This window comes from Malus sylvestris, chromosome 5, assembly GCF_916048215.2.
Source record: "Malus sylvestris chromosome 5, drMalSylv7.2, whole genome shotgun sequence".
NCBI classification, from domain to species: Eukaryota; Viridiplantae; Streptophyta; class Magnoliopsida; order Rosales; family Rosaceae; genus Malus; species Malus sylvestris.
The window spans coordinates 34,549,956-34,572,090 of record NC_062264.1 but is presented as its reverse complement, the minus strand read 5'-3'; the positions used below and the strand labels follow the sequence as shown (position 1 = coordinate 34,572,090).

The window sequence follows — 22,135 nt, the reverse complement described above, 5'->3', positions numbered from 1 at the left end:
AATCGATTCGTAAAGATGATTTTTCAGCAAAAAAAAAAATGATATTGTTTAGTCATTGAGCTATATAAAAACATATGGTAGGAATTGATGAAAGTATTATGAACTGTTTCTGAGGCATTTTCATTCTTGAGTGGCCAAACATTGTTCATTTTTAAGGTGAAAAAAAAATCAATGGAGAAAAATTCTAACAGATTTTAGTATGTGGCTAGAACAAAGTTTCATCAATTGGAACATTTTCGAAACGTTTTAAATGAATTCTGAAAATTTTTACAAAACAACAAAAGTGCTATGAAAATATGATTTATGACGGTTTTGTTGAATTCTCTAAAACAAATTAAAAAAATAACATTTGTATATAAAAAAGAGGGTTATGCTATTTACATACTTATTTTTACTTCTCATATGTTCTTTCAATATTCGTTGCTCGGATGGAGTAAATTGGAGAAAATCAAGGCCAAATATTAACAAAGGTGTTTGAAAGATAAAAATAAATGTGTGAATAACATTAGCTACTTCTTACATAAATTTCTCCAGTATGAGAAGTGGAAAGACATGTCCAAGTAGAAGAAATTTTTCAATATAACTGATATACGAGATGATACAATTCGTATCATTATATAAATAATGAGATATATATATTAAAAAATTAATAACTTAAAAAATAAAATTTCTTACCATTTATATATAAACAAACGATGTACCAACCATTCCGATCAGAACGAAAAATTTATGGAGTAGGTGATATGGCTTTCGACAACTTCTGTTTTCAGTCACTACCAAATCCAAAATTTTCATCTCATCACCAAGTTTTGGTTGCCGCAAGTAAAATCCACCATGAAAGTGTAACTGTTAAAAAAAATTGAAAAAAGGCACTGTGTTGTGTGTTCCTCTCCTCTCTCCCTTTTGTAAAGCCCTAATCTTCCCCTGAATTTAACTTTCTTCTGGGTTGGCTGGCGTCTGCAACATTTTCTACCAATGAAGGTCAGTTCTCTCTCTCTCTCTCTTTCTCTCTCTCTGTTTGTTTTGAGAATTGGGAATTTCCCGTGTTCTTGAACCATTTCTATATTTATTAGATTAAGTAAAGGAAACAAATTGTTCCAGTTTTTTTCCACGTTTTGGATTGAATTAGTTGATGGGTAACAATTAATGACGCTAAATCTGGATTGCAAATTGTTGCCAATTGGTCTTATGGGCTCTTGTTTGAAAATTGGGGAGAAAAGTAATACAATTTTTGAAACAAACTCAACATTTTAACAGTTGGATAAATCTTAATGGAGACAGTAATCGTTCGTCGCTGCATCGAGTGTGTTTAAGGATTTTTCAATCTTCTGTATGAGCAAAGACTACCCCGTTTGGACAATATACTTGGAAGAAATATGGTTGCAAGGCTGGTTTTGTGTTTGGAAGAGTGTTTCCGGTCGATGCTGTAGCATTTAGTCTTCATCTTGCAGAACTGTTCAGCAATTTTATTTTTTTTGTGTTGAGTTTAGATGACATTGTGGCAGATTTTGGACATCACTTCAATTTCCTGACTAACGAGATTACTAGTAATTGGAAAAACTTAGTTTCTAACTTTATCTATACATAGGTCAAATGTCCCCTTGGCATGCAAAGTATCATAGATCTTGCATTTCTAGCGTATATATACGATCAATAGTTGAGCAGCTTGACTTTTTTAAGGACCTTAGGAGAGCACTTTTTCAATATAAAATGTTCATATATGTACACACATGTATTTGTACGTATATATTTATGCTTCATATACTTTCTTTCTTTGCAGTACGTAGATGGTTTAGTTTTTGTGGCTTCGGCTTAAGGGTCAAGGAGTTCCTAAATTCTCATAAGAAAAAAAAGAGGAGATTCTGATTGATGAATGATTATGCTGTTTTCAGTTTATTAATTTTGAGTTATGTCAGTGGTAACCTGTGCCTCTCTTCAAAATCAGGTAGCAAGTATACCCAAAGGGTTTCATGGCAAGTCATGGCCTGCCATCTCTAGGTCGTGTGAAGCTAACTGATCTGGCACCTGCTGAAGGCCTTCCATCAGAATCTTACAAACTATCCGTTTCAACTTTGTCACAATCACTAGCACTCTATTCTGCTGCCATCATTCAGTTTTCCAGTGAGTGATGGGGCTCTTTTGAGGTCGGGTTTAGATTCGGCTCGCCTCTACTTCCACCAGAAAGCATCATACCCAGCTGCAGATATGGTTAATAACAATGACCCTCGTGACTGGTCCTCAAGAAGCTATTGTTTACCCTGGACTCGCACTCTATCAGGCAACTGCAGGATATGTTAACCCTGCACTGCAGAGAACGGAGACTGCTAATACACAGAGCAACTTGTTTGGGCGATGTTCTTTGGCTTTTAAATTCATGCCTAAATCCATGACCAATCTTAGTTGTTCAGAGATGAGAGCTGCTGGTCATGGGGTTGAAGCTCAGTTCCAGCTTCCAGTAGCGGTTGATGACTTTATGCAGAGATCTCACCCCACCAATCAACTCTTTAACAGACACAGTTTCCAAAGTTCCAATTTCCATGCAGCACAAGATGGTATGCTGCATTTAATCTTCTTTACCAATTGCCTGCTTGTTACATACTGTAAATTGATTTCATGAATGCAATTTTTTTAATGACAGCTAACTTTAATTAGGATTGGTCTTACTGACTGAAGCACATGCACACACTAAAAATAAGTTCAATGTATAAGCTAAATTAAGTCCAACTCTATTGATAGTAATCATCAACTACTTAATAGTTTTCGCCTTTCTGCTGTCATAACAAGGATCTTCAATCTAGTTTTATCTTCTAAAAATTATATCCGTCTCTTGAGTCCTCTTGATATTGGATTGCACGTGTTTATGTGTATCTCTTATGTGAGAAGCTTTTAACAGCAGGTCCTTGGATCGATGAAATGCTGGAACAGGATCTATGAAGCCTTTGTTGAGGAGGAGAAAGGGTGAAAGAACCAAACCTCTGCCACCTTCCAAGAGATTGTGGGTCGAGGTCCAGAGAGTCCTGATGGAAAGGGTTCAAGACATTGCAGACAAGAAGGGAATCAAGCTGAGGTTCTGCAACCTGAAGGAGTGTGAGAATCACATTCAGACACTTGATAGCCCCTTTGCCAATATAAGAATGGAGATTGGGTGGCCAAACGAGGTGCCATTTGTTCATTCCCATGATCTCCCCGACAAGGCAAAGATCGGTTTCCTTGAAGCCTATGAACCTGGTTGGACAGCTACTCATGATATGGAGTTAAGTCTATCTGAACCTGGACAGGCTGGCCAGTCAACACTCGGTTAATTGTAATTGTAAGTCCCATTCTAGCGATCAAGTAAAAAAGTTCGTATGGGTAGCCAACCGAGACACACCACTGATTCATCAGGTCTACGCACGGTCACCATCCCTGGAATTCTTGTCCTTGTTGATACTAACAAGACAAGCGTTTGGTCCTCGAACACACCAACATCTGAGTCGAATCCAGCAGCACAGCTTTCGGATGGTGAATGGGAAGAGAAACAAAGGATTTTCTCATCCAGGCCACAGCCTCAACCTGCTAGGACATGTAAGTGCTAGCTGTCAAGTTGATAATTTTTCGTCGAATTATGTTAGAGGGACTGTATTCTGACTGCATTAGCTAATGATATACAGTGTGACAGTGACTTCTCTATTAACATCTGGTGACGATAATCTTCCCCTGAATTAACTTTCTTCTGGGTTGGCTGGCTTCTGCAACATTTTCTACCAATAAAGGTCAGTTCTCTCTCTCTCTCTCTCTCTCTCTCTCTCTCTCTCTCTCTATTTCTGTGTTTGTTTTGAGAATTGGGCATTGCCCGTGTTCTTGAACCATTTCTATATTTATTAGATGGAAGTAAAGGAAACAAATTGTTCCAGTTTTTTTTTTCCACTTTTTGAATTGAGTTAGTTGATGGGTAGCAATAAATGAAGCTAAAAATCTGGATTGCAAATTGTTGCCAATTGGTCTTATGGGCTCTTGTCACTTATGATTTGCTTGTTTGTAAATTGCGGAGAAAAGTAATGCAATTTTTGAAACAAACCCAACATTTTAACAGTTGCATAAATCTTAATGGAGACAGTAATCGTTTGTCGCTGCATCGAGTGTGTTTAAGGATTTTCAATCTTCTGTATGAGCAAAGATTACCCCGTTTGGACAATATACTTGGAAGAAATATGGTTGCAAGGTTGGTTTAGTGTTTGGACGAGTGTTTCTGGTCGATGCTGTAACATGTAGTCTTCATTTTGCAGAACTTTAAGCAATTTTATTTGAGAATTGGGCATTTCCTGTGTTGACACAAGACGGGAGTGTGAGGAGCTACAACTGGATTAATAGAGCCCAAGTTTGGGAAGTTTTACTAGGAACACCGGCTGATACATGTGACAACTATGGAATATGTGGGCCAAATGGTGCGTGTAATATTGATAACTCCCCGCTATGTGGTTGCTTGGAAGGATTTAGACCAAATTTTCAACAAAAAGGGGCCTGTCAGGGTGCAACATATGCCTGTATGAGAATGACTCCACTGAAAACTGCTCCTGCACAGCTTTTGCAAATTTGGATATCAGGGCAAGAGGAAGTGGCTGCTCAAGAACTTTCAATGGAAATGGGCAAGATATATACATAAGAATAAGATTGGCTGCATCTGAACCAGGTATGGTGGTGTTTATTCTTTTTTATAATTCCTTATTAATTTTCTGCCTTCAAATACTTCATTACCACTTCAAGCAGACAATGCAAAATCCAAAGTGAAGAAAACGAGAATTGTAGTAACCAGTACTGTGTTGTCTGCTGGACTTTTAATCCTGGGCCGAGCCCTCCTCTTACGTTTTCAGAAGAAGAAGCACCAACAAGATGGTAAGCTATTTGAGTTTCTACTCTTCTACCCCTCCGTTTTCTAAGTTCAGTTCCATGGTACACAATTTACTTCACTATGTGCTTTGCAGGAAAACCGAGATCGGACCAAAGGGAAGATCTGGAGTTACCATTATTTGACTTGGGCACTGTGATTTGTGCTACCAATGATTTTTCAAACCACAATAAAGTTGAGGAGGGTGGCTTTGGATCTGTCTATAAGGTGAAATCACAGTCCGCACAACAATTAGCTTGACATTTGAGCATGTCACTTTAGGAAGAGTAACAGATACAGTTAGCTAGTAGTATGAATTTTGATCATGATACGTGCTGATGAATTTCAGGGTACACTGATGGATGGACAAGAAATAGCTGTGAAAAGTCTATTGAAACATTCGAGGCAAGGACTCAACCGGTTAAAGAATGAGGTTACACATATTGCCAAACTTCAGCGCTGGAATCTAGTGAGGCTTCTAGGATGCAGCATTCAAGAAGATGATGCTGATCTACGAGTTCATGCCTAACAAAAGCTTAGACTTCTTTATTTTCGGTTTGTTTCCCATTTGTAAACTTCCTATGATCCTTTGTCGATTGGCTGTGTAACGGAAGGGAAAGTATAAGACTGTTTTATTGTGATATGCTACTATTATGTACTATTTTGCAGATCAAAGAAAAAGCATCTTACTAGATTGGCCTAAGCGTTTTGACATTATTAATGGGATTGCTCGGCGGCTCCTCTATCTTCATTAAGATTCTAGACTGAGAGTAATTCATCGAGATCTCAAAGCCGGCAACATTCTATTAGACGGTGAATTTAACCCCAAAATTTCAGACTTTGGCCTGGCAAGAAGTTTTGGAGGAAATGAAACTACAGCAGCGATAAATAAAGTGGTTGGAAGAACATAGTAAATAATGTAAAAGTACAATCAGACATTCTATATACCTGGCTTGTAAAATGTAGGTTTTGACACATTGCTTTGCAGTGGTTACATGTCCCCAGAATATGCGATCGATGGGTTCTACTTGATAAAATCTGACATGTATAGTTTTGGTGTTATGGTGCTTGAGATAGTGAAGGGAAAAGAAACAGAGGATTTTCTCATCCAAACCACAGCCTTAACCTGCATGGACATGTAAGTGTCAGCTGTCAAGTTGATCATTTTTCGTCGAATAATACTAGAGGGACTATATTCTGACTGCATCAGCTAATGAAGTACTACTGTGACAGTGACTTCTCTATTAACAACTGGTGACGACAATTCATGTAAAAAATGGATTCGATTCCACTTAAGATCTAAAATGTGGTTTGTCTAGCATTATTATTTGTTTTTACTTGATTCTCTATACTTCTATTTATTCAGTACGATTGGTGGTTGTGATCTTTTAGGCATGGAATTTATACACAGAAGGCAAGTCCATTGAAATGCTCGATACATGAGTAGGAGACTCCAGTAATCCACATGAAGTTTTGCGGTCGATCCATGTGGGTCTTTTATGCGTGCAGTGAAATCCGGCAGATAGGCCAAGCATGCCAGCTGCAGTTCTGATGTTGAGTGGTGAAAGTGCATTGCCTGAACCGGAAAAACCTGGTTTTTACAGTGAAAGGGATCTAGATGACAACAAAGTCGATCCTTGTGCAAACAAGGTTACAGCTTTTTTAGCTAAGGAGGACACTTTTACCGTACTCGAGGCTCGATAGTTCATATTTCATGTTGCTGTTTATTTCATCATAACTTGATCTGATGTCTATTGAAGTGAGTTAAGTTGATCAGATATTTCTCGAGTAATCCTGCTTATGCATTTTCTTGCCTTACATATGCTTTGCTCTGATATCAGCGGTGACTCGATTGGAGAGGAATTCAATCTGATTAGATAATACATTTGAATTACTGTGATTTGGATTCAACAGATTGTCCACTGTATTTTCTAATGTTTACTGCAGTATGGGATGAAGTAATGGTTTTTTTCTTTTCGGCACAACTTAATTAAACACGGTTCAAAAAAAAGTCCAGCATGAAAGGTAATAAGGCAAACAACAAAGCAAACAAAGCTGCAAAACACAACCAAAATCAGCAACCAAGAATCAGCAACCAAGAAAATCCGCAGGGAATGGTAGATACAGCGGCATAAGAAATAGAAGTCAGTCGTCCTGGAATCATTCTGAACAAGTCCCGCCAAAATATAAACTAAAGAAAATGACAGGGTACCAAATTAATCCATAACATGTGTAACATATTGACTTTGAAATGAAAAAAATTAACGTGATTTGGGAGATAGACACAATGACCATACAACCAGTTATAGGGACTATTATCGCCCAACGAAGACTCTCTTATTGAAACTTTCTAGCGTGGGATTAATCGTGAATTACAAGAATTGAAAAGGAAAGAAAACGATATCGAATACAAGACTAATGCGAAAGAGTACACCAATCAGACATTTAAGTTTCCTTTGAGCCGAGGGAACTGGATATGACCACATATTAATTCGGATATTTTCTACTAGATGAAAATATCTTAGTTGTCATAGTGAAATATCCGGCTACGACAACATCATTCTTAACCGAATGCGAAGTCTACTTCGGATTGAAGACAACTTTCTCAGTTGTCATAGTGAAATATTGAACTTGAAAATGATTGGTTGCTTGCACGAAAAGTATATACGGACAAACATTCAAATCACACATGTAGAAAGTATATACGGACGATTGAAACATTCAATATTCAGTGGACGATTGAAACATTCAATATTCAGTGCTTTCCCATGAAGTTTATGAAAAATCCGTCAAAAGCTTTAGCTAAGATGTGCTTGCTTCTTTTCTACTCTTCTTTGCTGCTCATGGTCGCAGCAGTATTCTCCACAGCTGATGACGCCACGAGTACATTTCAGTCCATTAGAGACGGTGAGACTGTAGTTTCAACTGGCGGTACGTTTGAGCTAGGATTTTACTATCCTGATGCTCCTAATAGACGGTACGTGGCGATATGGTACAAGCAGATATCTGTTACAACCATTGTATGGGTTGCCAACAGAGACAAGCCCCTCGCTGATTTGTCCGGCGTTTTGAAGGTCACCAACCCCGGAATTCTTGTCCTCAACCACAACATGAGCACAGTTTGGTCCTCCAACACATCGAGAACTGCACAGAATCCAGTGGCACGTCTTTTGGATTCGGGTAATCTTGTCGTGATAGATAGGAGTGATGATGACTCTGAGAACTTTCTGTGGCAAAGTTTTGATTACCCTGGCGATACATTCTTACCAGGTATGAAGATTGGTAGGAACACAGTTACAGGCTTCAATTGGCATCTTAGATCGTGGAAAAGTCCTCAGGATCCTTCTCAAGGAAATCGTACATCTCAACTTGGTCCCAAAGGATATGCAGAATTATTTGTGAGGGAAGGTTCGGTCATTAAATATCGGACTGGACCATGGAATGGAGTAGGGTTCAGTGGAAGCCCTCAGTTCAATCCAAACCCTATATTCACATACATTTTTGTTTCTGAGCCTGATGAAATGTACTACAGTTACAAGCTTCACAACAGCTCAATCTTTTCGAGGGTGGTGTTAACTTCAGATGGACTTGTGCAGCGCTACACATGGATTGATAGAACCAAAGGTTGGGTTCTTTACCAATCAGCCAAAATTGATGACTGTGTAAACTATGCATTGTGTGGTGTACATGGTGCATGTAACATTGAAGAGTCCCCGGTTTGTAGCTGTTTGAAAGGATTTACACCAAAGTTCCCGAAAGAATGGGATTTGGTGGATTGGTCTCATGGCTGTGTGAGAAAGACTTCTCTAAATTGCACTGGAGATGTGTTCCAAAAGTACTCGGGGGTGAAATTGCCTAGCACAGAACAATCCTGGCATAACAAAAGTATGAACCTCAACGAATGTGAGATGGCGTGCATGAAGAACTGCTCCTGCACGGCTTATACAAATTTGGATATCCGGGATGGAGGAACTGGGTGCTTGCTGTGGTACGGTGATCTAATTGATATAAGATACACTGCTGAAAACGGGCAAGATATTTATATAAGAATGGCCGCAGCAGAACAAGGTACGTAAAAAACACCTTTTGGTGACTATGCATTTAGTCATAATCATATGCTCGAAACAAAGTCAAGACATAACGAAGTGAAACATTGTACTAATTCTAACAGTTTTAACTTTGAATGTTGACACAATTAGCAATATCTTCTTTTAGAATTGTCTCACAAACTAGAAACTATTAGTTGGATGATAGACATTATACAGTTTTTATTTATTTGTTTATTACTCTCCGACTCATAGATTTTCTGTCTTCAAAAATATCATTTGTAGATCATGAAGACGATACAAAGATCAATGCTAAATACTCTGAATCCAATGAAAAGAAAATGAGAATCATAATAAGCACTATTGTGTTGTCTACCGGATTACTGATCCTGGGCCTTGCTCTGTTGTTTTATGTTTGGAAGAAGCAGCACCAAAAAGGTGGTAAGTTGGTTGTACTATTGTGCCCCTCTTCTTTCCAAACTACATAGTTCAGTTGTATAGGGAATTTTTTTCACTTGTCACTGCGTCTTTGTAGGAAAACTGGGACGCAGCCAAAATGAGGATCTGGAATTACCGTTATTTGACTTGATGACTATAGTTTCTGCAACAAGTAACTTTTCAATTGAAAACAAACTTGGTGAAGGCGGTTTCGGATCTGTCTTTAAGGTAAAACTAGATAGTCCTTCATAGTTTCGAAGTTGTATAGATACATGTACTTCTGGTCAGAATATGGAATGATGGATACAAGTAGTGTGCAAACTACAAAATATGAATTTTGGTCATAACATACGCTGATGGATTTTAGGGTACGATGGAAGATGGACAAGCAATCGCAGTGAAAAGGCTTTCAAAAAATTCTAGACAAGGACTCAATGAGTTCAAGAATGAAGTTACACATATTGCCAAACTTCAGCACAGGAATCTAGTGAAGCTTCTTGGATGCTGCATTCAAGAAGACGAGATGATATTGATCTACGAGTTCATGCCTAACAAGAGCTTAGACTTCTTTATTTTTGGTTTGACCACTCAAAAACCTTGCATTTAGTTCGATTAGTCCACTTATGCTAGCAACCTAGCACGGTGTATTTTTTGACAATTGTGAATTATTATATTTTGCAGATCAAACAAGAAGGATGTTATTAGACTGGCCGAAGCGCTTTGAAATTATTAATGGGATAGCTCGAGGGCTCCTCTATCTTCATCAAGATTCTAGATTGAGAGTTATTCATAGAGATCTCAAAGCAAGTAACATTTTATTAGGCAGTGAATTTAACCCGAAAATCTCAGACTTTGGCCTGGCTAGAAGCTTTGGAGGAATTGAAACGAAAGCAGAAACGAAGAAAGTGGTCGGAACATAGTAAGTATCCTAAAACACAATTGTACAGCTCTTTTTTAACGAATTTTTAAAAACACTAATAGAAACTAGAAAGTCTAGATTCTTTGCGTATAAAAATATTTTTTGACACATTGGTCTGCAGCGGTTACATGTCCCCAGAATATGCAATTGATGGTTTCTACTCTATAAAGTCCGACGTCTATAGCTTTGGTGTTCTGGTGCTAGAGATAGTGAGTGGGAGTAGAAATAGAGGATTCTCTCATCCAGACCACAAACTCAACCTTCTTGGACATGTGAGTGTGACAGCATCAAATGTTAAGTTAAAAATTCTTATCGCTCGACTCTGCTACTTCTGCTAAGTACACTAGTTTTCGTGTTTTAGGCATGGATGCTACACACAGAAGGCAGGCCTCTCGAACTGCTTGATGCATCGATAGAGGACTCCGTCACTCTGCATGAAGTTGTGAGAGCGATTCATGTGGGTCTTTTGTGTGTGCAGAGGAATCCAGAAGACAGGCCGAGCATGTCAGTCGCAGTTCTAATGTTGGGTAGTGAAGGTGCATTGCCCCCACCTCTAAAACCTGGTTTTTACAGTGAAAGGGATATGAGTGAACTCGAAGCCGGTCATTCTTCTAAAGCATGCTCAGCTAATGAAGTCACTATTTCACTAGTCGAGGCTCGATAAAATTTTGGAAATAATTTTCGTACACATTTTCGTCTTTATTTTGTCTCTTGATTTTCCTATAACTTCTTCAATCGGGAGGCAATGTTATATAAGTCATTGTCACATAGCTACACTCTTTAGGCCAATTCACAAAAGTTTGTGAATATGATCAGAAATGTCATATTATAAATCGATTCGTAAAGATGATTTTTCAGCAAAAAAAAAAATGATATTGTTTAGTCATTGAGCTATATAAAAACATATGGTAGGAATTGATGAAAGTATTATGAACTGTTTCTGAGGCATTTTCATTCTTGAGTGGCCAAACATTGTTCATTTTTAAGGTGAAAAAAAAATCAATGGAGAAAAATTCTAACAGATTTTAGTATGTGGCTAGAACAAAGTTTCATCAATTGGAACATTTTCGAAACGTTTTAAATGAATTCTGAAAATTTTTACAAAACAACAAAAGTGCTATGAAAATATGATTTATGACGGTTTTGTTGAATTCTCTAAAACAAATTAAAAAAATAACATTTGTATATAAAAAAGAGGGTTATGCTATTTACATACTTATTTTTACTTCTCATATGTTCTTTCAATATTCGTTGCTCGGATGGAGTAAATTGGAGAAAATCAAGGCCAAATATTAACAAAGGTGTTTGAAAGATAAAAATAAATGTGTGAATAACATTAGCTACTTCTTACATAAATTTCTCCAGTATGAGAAGTGGAAAGACATGTCCAAGTAGAAGAAATTTTTCAATATAACTGATATACGAGATGATACAATTCGTATCATTATATAAATAATGAGATATATATATTAAAAAATTAATAACTTAAAAAATAAAATTTCTTACCATTTATATATAAACAAACGATGTACCAACCATTCCGATCAGAACGAAAAATTTATGGAGTAGGTGATATGGCTTTCGACAACTTCTGTTTTCAGTCACTACCAAATCCAAAATTTTCATCTCATCACCAAGTTTTGGTTGCCGCAAGTAAAATCCACCATGAAAGTGTAACTGTTAAAAAAAATTGAAAAAAGGCACTGTGTTGTGTGTTCCTCTCCTCTCTCCCTTTTGTAAAGCCCTAATCTTCCCCTGAATTTAACTTTCTTCTGGGTTGGCTGGCGTCTGCAACATTTTCTACCAATGAAGGTCAGTTCTCTCTCTCTCTCTCTTTCTCTCTCTCTGTTTGTTTTGAGAATTGGGAATTTCCCGTGTTCTTGAACCATTTCTATATTTATTAGATTAAGTAAAGGAAACAAATTGTTCCAGTTTTTTTCCACGTTTTGGATTGAATTAGTTGATGGGTAACAATTAATGACGCTAAATCTGGATTGCAAATTGTTGCCAATTGGTCTTATGGGCTCTTGTTTGAAAATTGGGGAGAAAAGTAATACAATTTTTGAAACAAACTCAACATTTTAACAGTTGGATAAATCTTAATGGAGACAGTAATCGTTCGTCGCTGCATCGAGTGTGTTTAAGGATTTTTCAATCTTCTGTATGAGCAAAGACTACCCCGTTTGGACAATATACTTGGAAGAAATATGGTTGCAAGGCTGGTTTTGTGTTTGGAAGAGTGTTTCCGGTCGATGCTGTAGCATTTAGTCTTCATCTTGCAGAACTGTTCAGCAATTTTATTTTTTTTGTGTTGAGTTTAGATGACATTGTGGCAGATTTTGGACATCACTTCAATTTCCTGACTAACGAGATTACTAGTAATTGGAAAAACTTAGTTTCTAACTTTATCTATACATAGGTCAAATGTCCCCTTGGCATGCAAAGTATCATAGATCTTGCATTTCTAGCGTATATATACGATCAATAGTTGAGCAGCTTGACTTTTTTAAGGACCTTAGGAGAGCACTTTTTCAATATAAAATGTTCATATATGTACACACATGTATTTGTACGTATATATTTATGCTTCATATACTTTCTTTCTTTGCAGTACGTAGATGGTTTAGTTTTTGTGGCTTCGGCTTAAGGGTCAAGGAGTTCCTAAATTCTCATAAGAAAAAAAAGAGGAGATTCTGATTGATGAATGATTATGCTGTTTTCAGTTTATTAATTTTGAGTTATGTCAGTGGTAACCTGTGCCTCTCTTCAAAATCAGGTAGCAAGTATACCCAAAGGGTTTCATGGCAAGTCATGGCCTGCCATCTCTAGGTCGTGTGAAGCTAACTGATCTGGCACCTGCTGAAGGCCTTCCATCAGAATCTTACAAACTATCCGTTTCAACTTTGTCACAATCACTAGCACTCTATTCTGCTGCCATCATTCAGTTTTCCAGTGAGTGATGGGGCTCTTTTGAGGTCGGGTTTAGATTCGGCTCGCCTCTACTTCCACCAGAAAGCATCATACCCAGCTGCAGATATGGTTAATAACAATGACCCTCGTGACTGGTCCTCAAGAAGCTATTGTTTACCCTGGACTCGCACTCTATCAGGCAACTGCAGGATATGTTAACCCTGCACTGCAGAGAACGGAGACTGCTAATACACAGAGCAACTTGTTTGGGCGATGTTCTTTGGCTTTTAAATTCATGCCTAAATCCATGACCAATCTTAGTTGTTCAGAGATGAGAGCTGCTGGTCATGGGGTTGAAGCTCAGTTCCAGCTTCCAGTAGCGGTTGATGACTTTATGCAGAGATCTCACCCCACCAATCAACTCTTTAACAGACACAGTTTCCAAAGTTCCAATTTCCATGCAGCACAAGATGGTATGCTGCATTTAATCTTCTTTACCAATTGCCTGCTTGTTACATACTGTAAATTGATTTCATGAATGCAATTTTTTTAATGACAGCTAACTTTAATTAGGATTGGTCTTACTGACTGAAGCACATGCACACACTAAAAATAAGTTCAATGTATAAGCTAAATTAAGTCCAACTCTATTGATAGTAATCATCAACTACTTAATAGTTTTCGCCTTTCTGCTGTCATAACAAGGATCTTCAATCTAGTTTTATCTTCTAAAAATTATATCCGTCTCTTGAGTCCTCTTGATATTGGATTGCACGTGTTTATGTGTATCTCTTATGTGAGAAGCTTTTAACAGCAGGTCCTTGGATCGATGAAATGCTGGAACAGGATCTATGAAGCCTTTGTTGAGGAGGAGAAAGGGTGAAAGAACCAAACCTCTGCCACCTTCCAAGAGATTGTGGGTCGAGGTCCAGAGAGTCCTGATGGAAAGGGTTCAAGACATTGCAGACAAGAAGGGAATCAAGCTGAGGTTCTGCAACCTGAAGGAGTGTGAGAATCACATTCAGACACTTGATAGCCCCTTTGCCAATATAAGAATGGAGATTGGGTGGCCAAACGAGGTGCCATTTGTTCATTCCCATGATCTCCCCGACAAGGCAAAGATCGGTTTCCTTGAAGCCTATGAACCTGGTTGGACAGCTACTCATGATATGGAGTTAAGTCTATCTGAACCTGGACAGGCTGGCCAGTCAACACTCGGTTAATTGTAATTGTAAGTCCCATTCTAGCGATCAAGTAAAAAAGTTCGTATGGGTAGCCAACCGAGACACACCACTGATTCATCAGGTCTACGCACGGTCACCATCCCTGGAATTCTTGTCCTTGTTGATACTAACAAGACAAGCGTTTGGTCCTCGAACACACCAACATCTGAGTCGAATCCAGCAGCACAGCTTTCGGATGGTGAATGGGAAGAGAAACAAAGGATTTTCTCATCCAGGCCACAGCCTCAACCTGCTAGGACATGTAAGTGCTAGCTGTCAAGTTGATAATTTTTCGTCGAATTATGTTAGAGGGACTGTATTCTGACTGCATTAGCTAATGATATACAGTGTGACAGTGACTTCTCTATTAACATCTGGTGACGATAATCTTCCCCTGAATTAACTTTCTTCTGGGTTGGCTGGCTTCTGCAACATTTTCTACCAATAAAGGTCAGTTCTCTCTCTCTCTCTCTCTCTCTCTCTCTCTCTCTCTCTCTATTTCTGTGTTTGTTTTGAGAATTGGGCATTGCCCGTGTTCTTGAACCATTTCTATATTTATTAGATGGAAGTAAAGGAAACAAATTGTTCCAGTTTTTTTTTTCCACTTTTTGAATTGAGTTAGTTGATGGGTAGCAATAAATGAAGCTAAAAATCTGGATTGCAAATTGTTGCCAATTGGTCTTATGGGCTCTTGTCACTTATGATTTGCTTGTTTGTAAATTGCGGAGAAAAGTAATGCAATTTTTGAAACAAACCCAACATTTTAACAGTTGCATAAATCTTAATGGAGACAGTAATCGTTTGTCGCTGCATCGAGTGTGTTTAAGGATTTTCAATCTTCTGTATGAGCAAAGATTACCCCGTTTGGACAATATACTTGGAAGAAATATGGTTGCAAGGTTGGTTTAGTGTTTGGACGAGTGTTTCTGGTCGATGCTGTAACATGTAGTCTTCATTTTGCAGAACTTTAAGCAATTTTATTTGAGAATTGGGCATTTCCTGTGTTGACACAAGACGGGAGTGTGAGGAGCTACAACTGGATTAATAGAGCCCAAGTTTGGGAAGTTTTACTAGGAACACCGGCTGATACATGTGACAACTATGGAATATGTGGGCCAAATGGTGCGTGTAATATTGATAACTCCCCGCTATGTGGTTGCTTGGAAGGATTTAGACCAAATTTTCAACAAAAAGGGGCCTGTCAGGGTGCAACATATGCCTGTATGAGAATGACTCCACTGAAAACTGCTCCTGCACAGCTTTTGCAAATTTGGATATCAGGGCAAGAGGAAGTGGCTGCTCAAGAACTTTCAATGGAAATGGGCAAGATATATACATAAGAATAAGATTGGCTGCATCTGAACCAGGTATGGTGGTGTTTATTCTTTTTTATAATTCCTTATTAATTTTCTGCCTTCAAATACTTCATTACCACTTCAAGCAGACAATGCAAAATCCAAAGTGAAGAAAACGAGAATTGTAGTAACCAGTACTGTGTTGTCTGCTGGACTTTTAATCCTGGGCCGAGCCCTCCTCTTACGTTTTCAGAAGAAGAAGCACCAACAAGATGGTAAGCTATTTGAGTTTCTACTCTTCTACCCCTCCGTTTTCTAAGTTCAGTTCCATGGTACACAATTTACTTCACTATGTGCTTTGCAGGAAAACCGAGATCGGACCAAAGGGAAGATCTGGAGTTACCATTATTTGACTTGGGCACTGTGATTTGTGCTACCAATGATTTTTCAAACCACAATAAAGTTGAGGAGGGTGGCTTTGGATCTGTCTATAAGGTGAAATCACAGTCCGCACAACAATTAGCTTGACATTTGAGCATGTCACTTTAGGAAGAGTAACAGATACAGTTAGCTAGTAGTATGAATTTTGATCATGATACGTGCTGATGAATTTCAGGGTACACTGATGGATGGACAAGAAATAGCTGTGAAAAGTCTATTGAAACATTCGAGGCAAGGACTCAACCGGTTAAAGAATGAGGTTACACATATTGCCAAACTTCAGCGCTGGAATCTAGTGAGGCTTCTAGGATGCAGCATTCAAGAAGATGATGCTGATCTACGAGTTCATGCCTAACAAAAGCTTAGACTTCTTTATTTTCGGTTTGTTTCCCATTTGTAAACTTCCTATGATCCTTTGTCGATTGGCTGTGTAACGGAAGGGAAAGTATAAGACTGTTTTATTGTGATATGCTACTATTATGTACTATTTTGCAGATCAAAGAAAAAGCATCTTACTAGATTGGCCTAAGCGTTTTGACATTATTAATGGGATTGCTCGGCGGCTCCTCTATCTTCATTAAGATTCTAGACTGAGAGTAATTCATCGAGATCTCAAAGCCGGCAACATTCTATTAGACGGTGAATTTAACCCCAAAATTTCAGACTTTGGCCTGGCAAGAAGTTTTGGAGGAAATGAAACTACAGCAGCGATAAATAAAGTGGTTGGAAGAACATAGTAAATAATGTAAAAGTACAATCAGACATTCTATATACCTGGCTTGTAAAATGTAGGTTTTGACACATTGCTTTGCAGTGGTTACATGTCCCCAGAATATGCGATCGATGGGTTCTACTTGATAAAATCTGACATGTATAGTTTTGGTGTTATGGTGCTTGAGATAGTGAAGGGAAAAGAAACAGAGGATTTTCTCATCCAAACCACAGCCTTAACCTGCATGGACATGTAAGTGTCAGCTGTCAAGTTGATCATTTTTCGTCGAATAATACTAGAGGGACTATATTCTGACTGCATCAGCTAATGAAGTACTACTGTGACAGTGACTTCTCTATTAACAACTGGTGACGACAATTCATGTAAAAAATGGATTCGATTCCACTTAAGATCTAAAATGTGGTTTGTCTAGCATTATTATTTGTTTTTACTTGATTCTCTATACTTCTATTTATTCAGTACGATTGGTGGTTGTGATCTTTTAGGCATGGAATTTATACACAGAAGGCAAGTCCATTGAAATGCTCGATACATGAGTAGGAGACTCCAGTAATCCACATGAAGTTTTGCGGTCGATCCATGTGGGTCTTTTATGCGTGCAGTGAAATCCGGCAGATAGGCCAAGCATGCCAGCTGCAGTTCTGATGTTGAGTGGTGAAAGTGCATTGCCTGAACCGGAAAAACCTGGTTTTTACAGTGAAAGGGATCTAGATGACAACAAAGTCGATCCTTGTGCAAACAAGGTTACAGCTTTTTTAGCTAAGGAGGACACTTTTACCGTACTCGAGGCTCGATAGTTCATATTTCATGTTGCTGTTTATTTCATCATAACTTGATCTGATGTCTATTGAAGTGAGTTAAGTTGATCAGATATTTCTCGAGTAATCCTGCTTATGCATTTTCTTGCCTTACATATGCTTTGCTCTGATATCAGCGGTGACTCGATTGGAGAGGAATTCAATCTGATTAGATAATACATTTGAATTACTGTGATTTGGATTCAACAGATTGTCCACTGTATTTTCTAATGTTTACTGCAGTATGGGATGAAGTAATGGTTTTTTTCTTTTCGGCACAACTTAATTAAACACGGTTCAAAAAAAAGTCCAGCATGAAAGGTAATAAGGCAAACAACAAAGCAAACAAAGCTGCAAAACACAACCAAAATCAGCAACCAAGAATCAGCAACCAAGAAAATCCGCAGGGAATGGTAGATACAGCGGCATAAGAAATAGAAGTCAGTCGTCCTGGAATCATTCTGAACAAGTCCCGCCAAAATATAAACTAAAGAAAATGACAGGGTACCAAATTAATCCATAACATGTGTAACATATTGACTTTGAAATGAAAAAAATTAACGTGATTTGGGAGATAGACACAATGACCATACAACCAGTTATAGGGACTATTATCGCCCAACGAAGACTCTCTTATTGAAACTTTCTAGCGTGGGATTAATCGTGAATTACAAGAATTGAAAAGGAAAGAAAACGATATCGAATACAAGACTAATGCGAAAGAGTACACCAATCAGACATTTAAGTTTCCTTTGAGCCGAGGGAACTGGATATGACCACATATTAATTCGGATATTTTCTACTAGATGAAAATATCTTAGTTGTCATAGTGAAATATCCGGCTACGACAACATCATTCTTAACCGAATGCGAAGTCTACTTCGGATTGAAGACAACTTTCTCAGTTGTCATAGTGAAATATTGAACTTGAAAATGATTGGTTGCTTGCACGAAAAGTATATACGGACAAACATTCAAATCACACATGTAGAAAGTATATACGGACGATTGAAACATTCAATATTCAGTGGACGATTGAAACATTCAATATTCAGTGCTTTCCCATGAAGTTTATGAAAAATCCGTCAAAAGCTTTAGCTAAGATGTGCTTGCTTCTTTTCTACTCTTCTTTGCTGCTCATGGTCGCAGCAGTATTCTCCACAGCTGATGACGCCACGAGTACATTTCAGTCCATTAGAGACGGTGAGACTGTAGTTTCAACTGGCGGTACGTTTGAGCTAGGATTTTACTATCCTGATGCTCCTAATAGACGGTACGTGGCGATATGGTACAAGCAGATATCTGTTACAACCATTGTATGGGTTGCCAACAGAGACAAGCCCCTCGCTGATTTGTCCGGCGTTTTGAAGGTCACCAACCCCGGAATTCTTGTCCTCAACCACAACATGAGCACAGTTTGGTCCTCCAACACATCGAGAACTGCACAGAATCCAGTGGCACGTCTTTTGGATTCGGGTAATCTTGTCGTGATAGATAGGAGTGATGATGACTCTGAGAACTTTCTGTGGCAAAGTTTTGATTACCCTGGCGATACATTCTTACCAGGTATGAAGATTGGTAGGAACACAGTTACAGGCTTCAATTGGCATCTTAGATCGTGGAAAAGTCCTCAGGATCCTTCTCAAGGAAATCGTACATCTCAACTTGGTCCCAAAGGATATGCAGAATTATTTGTGAGGGAAGGTTCGGTCATTAAATATCGGACTGGACCATGGAATGGAGTAGGGTTCAGTGGAAGCCCTCAGTTCAATCCAAACCCTATATTCACATACATTTTTGTTTCTGAGCCTGATGAAATGTACTACAGTTACAAGCTTCACAACAGCTCAATCTTTTCGAGGGTGGTGTTAACTTCAGATGGACTTGTGCAGCGCTACACATGGATTGATAGAACCAAAGGTTGGGTTCTTTACCAATCAGCCAAAATTGATGACTGTGTAAACTATGCATTGTGTGGTGTACATGGTGCATGTAACATTGAAGAGTCCCCGGTTTGTAGCTGTTTGAAAGGATTTACACCAAAGTTCCCGAAAGAATGGGATTTGGTGGATTGGTCTCATGGCTGTGTGAGAAAGACTTCTCTAAATTGCACTGGAGATGTGTTCCAAAAGTACTCGGGGGTGAAATTGCCTAGCACAGAACAATCCTGGCATAACAAAAGTATGAACCTCAACGAATGTGAGATGGCGTGCATGAAGAACTGCTCCTGCACGGCTTATACAAATTTGGATATCCGGGATGGAGGAACTGGGTGCTTGCTGTGGTACGGTGATCTAATTGATATAAGATACACTGCTGAAAACGGGCAAGATATTTATATAAGAATGGCCGCAGCAGAACAAGGTACGTAAAAAACACCTTTTGGTGACTATGCATTTAGTCATAATCATATGCTCGAAACAAAGTCAAGACATAACGAAGTGAAACATTGTACTAATTCTAACAGTTTTAACTTTGAATGTTGACACAATTAGCAATATCTTCTTTTAGAATTGTCTCACAAACTAGAAACTATTAGTTGGATGATAGACATTATACAGTTTTTATTTATTTGTTTATTACTCTCCGACTCATAGATTTTCTATCTTCAAAAATATCATTTGTAGATCATGAAGACGATACAAAGATCAATGCTAAATACTCTGAATCCAATGAAAAGAAAATGAGAATCATAATAAGCACTATTGTGTTGTCTACCGGATTACTGATCCTGGGCCTTGCTCTGTTGTTTTATGTTTGGAAGAAGCAGCACCAAAAAGGTGGTAAGTTGGTTGTACTATTGTGCCCCTCTTCTTTCCCAACTACATAGTTCAGTTGTATAGGGAATTTTTTTCACTTGTCACTGCGTCTTTGTAGGAAAACTGGGACGCAGCCAAAATGAGGATCTGGAATTACCGTTATTTGACTTGATGACTATAGTTTCTGCAACAAGTAACTTTTCAATTGAAAACAAACTTGGTGAAGGCGGTTTCGGATCTGTCTTTAAGGTAAAACTAGATAGTCCTTCATAGTTTCGAAGTTGTATAGATACATGTACTTCTGGTCAGAATATGGAATGATGGATACAAGTAGTGTGCAAACTACAAAATATGAATTTTGGTCATAACATACGCTGATGGATTTTAGGGTACGATGGAAGATGGACAAGCAATCGCAGTGAAAAGGCTTTCAAAAAATTCTAGACAAGGGCTCAATGAGTTCAAGAATGAAGTTACACATATTGCCAAACTTCAGCACAGGAATCTAGTGAAGCTTCTTGGATGCTGCATTCAAGAAGACGAGATGATATTGATCTACGAGTTCATGCCTAACAAGAGCTTAGACTTCTTTATTTTTGGTTTGACCACTCAAAAACCTTGCATTTAGTTCGATTAGTCCACTTATGCTAGCAACCTAGCACGATGTATTTTTTGACAATTGTGAATTATTATATTTTGCAGATCAAACAAGAAGGATGTTATTAGACTGGCCGAAGCGCTTTGAAATTATTAATGGGATAGCTCGAGGGCTCCTCTATCTTCATCAAGATTCTAGATTGAGAGTTATTCATAGAGATCTCAAAGCAAGTAACATTTTATTAGGCAGTGAATTTAACCCGAAAATCTCAGACTTTGGCCTGGCTAGAAGCTTTGGAGGAATTGAAACGAAAGCAGAAACGAAGAAAGTGGTCGGAACATAGTAAGTATCCTAAAACACAATTGTACAGCTCTTTTTTAACGAATTTTTAAAAACACTAATAGAAACTAGAAAGTCTAGATTCTTTGCGTATAAAAATATTTTTTGACACATTGGTCTGCAGCGGTTACATGTCCCCAGAATATGCAATTGATGGTTTCTACTCTATAAAGTCCGACGTCTATAGCTTTGGTGTTCTGGTGCTAGAGATAGTGAGTGGGAGTAGAAATAGAGGATTCTCTCATCCAGACCACAAACTCAACCTTCTTGGACATGTGAGTGTGACAGCATCAAATGTTAAGTTAAAAATTCTTATCGCTCGACTCTGCTACTTCTGCTAAGTACACTAGTTTTCGTGTTTTAGGCATGGATGCTACACACAGAAGGCAGGCCTCTCGAACTGCTTGATGCATCGATAGAGGACTCCGTCACTCTGCATGAAGTTGTGAGAACGATTCATGTGGGTCTTTTGTGTGTGCAGAGGAATCCAGAAGACAGGCCGAGCATGTCAGTCGCAGTTCTAATGTTGGGTAGTGAAGGTGCATTGCCCCCACCTCTAAAACCTGGTTTTTACAGTGAAAGGGATATGAGTGAACTCGAAGCCGGTCATTCTTCTAAAGCATGCTCAGCTAATGAAGTTACTATTTCACTAGTCGAGGCTCGATAAAATTTTGGAAATAATTTTCGTACACATTTTCGTCTTTATTTTGTCTCTTGATTTTCCTATAACTTCTTCAATCGGGAGGCAATGTTATATAAGTCATTGTCACATA

The 22,135-nt window shown here is 38.4% G+C and overlaps 4 protein-coding genes and 2 pseudogenes across 7 annotated transcripts; all 6 read left to right on the top strand.

The window, feature by feature from the left end:
* The first annotated feature begins 747 nt into the window (after positions 1 to 747).
* LOC126621148 (uncharacterized) lies at positions 748 to 12,485 on the top strand. Its single transcript, XM_050289551.1, has 5 exons — positions 748 to 981; positions 1,946 to 2,552; positions 2,926 to 3,564; positions 3,651 to 3,752; positions 12,380 to 12,485. The coding sequence occupies exons 2-3, from the start codon at positions 2,219 to 2,221 to the stop codon at positions 3,300 to 3,302; spliced, it is 711 nt and encodes a 236-aa protein (XP_050145508.1). The 5' UTR covers positions 748 to 981; positions 1,946 to 2,218; the 3' UTR covers positions 3,303 to 3,564; positions 3,651 to 3,752; positions 12,380 to 12,485.
* On the top strand, positions 4,404 to 6,775 carry LOC126622817 (G-type lectin S-receptor-like serine/threonine-protein kinase SD1-1; annotated as a pseudogene).
* Positions 7,580 to 11,037, top strand: LOC126621139 (G-type lectin S-receptor-like serine/threonine-protein kinase At4g27290). Of its 3 annotated transcripts, none has more exons than XM_050289539.1 (7): positions 7,580 to 8,932; positions 9,196 to 9,348; positions 9,446 to 9,576; positions 9,716 to 9,926; positions 10,030 to 10,267; positions 10,389 to 10,539; positions 10,629 to 11,037. In XM_050289539.1, the coding sequence occupies exons 1-7, from the start codon at positions 7,633 to 7,635 to the stop codon at positions 10,929 to 10,931; spliced, it is 2,487 nt and encodes an 828-aa protein (XP_050145496.1). In that variant the 5' UTR covers positions 7,580 to 7,632; the 3' UTR covers positions 10,932 to 11,037. The 3 variants fall into 3 exon arrangements, with proteins under 3 accessions (XP_050145496.1, XP_050145497.1, XP_050145495.1); XM_050289540.1 differs by having other exon boundaries at positions 9,196 to 9,351; positions 10,746 to 11,037; XM_050289538.1 differs by having other exon boundaries at positions 9,196 to 9,351.
* An 831-nt stretch (positions 12,486 to 13,316) lies between the features above and the next one.
* On the top strand, positions 13,317 to 14,400 carry LOC126622816 (uncharacterized). The gene is made up of 2 exons (XM_050291526.1): positions 13,317 to 13,650; positions 14,024 to 14,400. Exons 1-2 carry the CDS (start codon positions 13,317 to 13,319, stop codon positions 14,398 to 14,400), a joined length of 711 nt encoding a protein of 236 aa, XP_050147483.1.
* Positions 14,401 to 15,501: 1,101 nt separating this feature from the next.
* On the top strand, positions 15,502 to 17,873 carry LOC126622815 (G-type lectin S-receptor-like serine/threonine-protein kinase SD1-1; annotated as a pseudogene).
* Positions 17,874 to 18,678: 805 nt separating this feature from the next.
* Positions 18,679 to 22,135, top strand: LOC126621140 (G-type lectin S-receptor-like serine/threonine-protein kinase At4g27290). 2 transcript variants are annotated; one of them, XM_050289542.1, is made up of 7 exons: positions 18,679 to 20,030; positions 20,294 to 20,446; positions 20,544 to 20,674; positions 20,814 to 21,024; positions 21,128 to 21,365; positions 21,487 to 21,637; positions 21,727 to 22,135. In XM_050289542.1, exons 1-7 carry the CDS (start codon positions 18,731 to 18,733, stop codon positions 22,027 to 22,029), a joined length of 2,487 nt encoding a protein of 828 aa, XP_050145499.1. In that variant the 5' UTR covers positions 18,679 to 18,730; the 3' UTR covers positions 22,030 to 22,135. The 2 variants fall into 2 exon arrangements, with proteins under 2 accessions (XP_050145499.1, XP_050145498.1); XM_050289541.1 differs by having other exon boundaries at positions 20,294 to 20,449.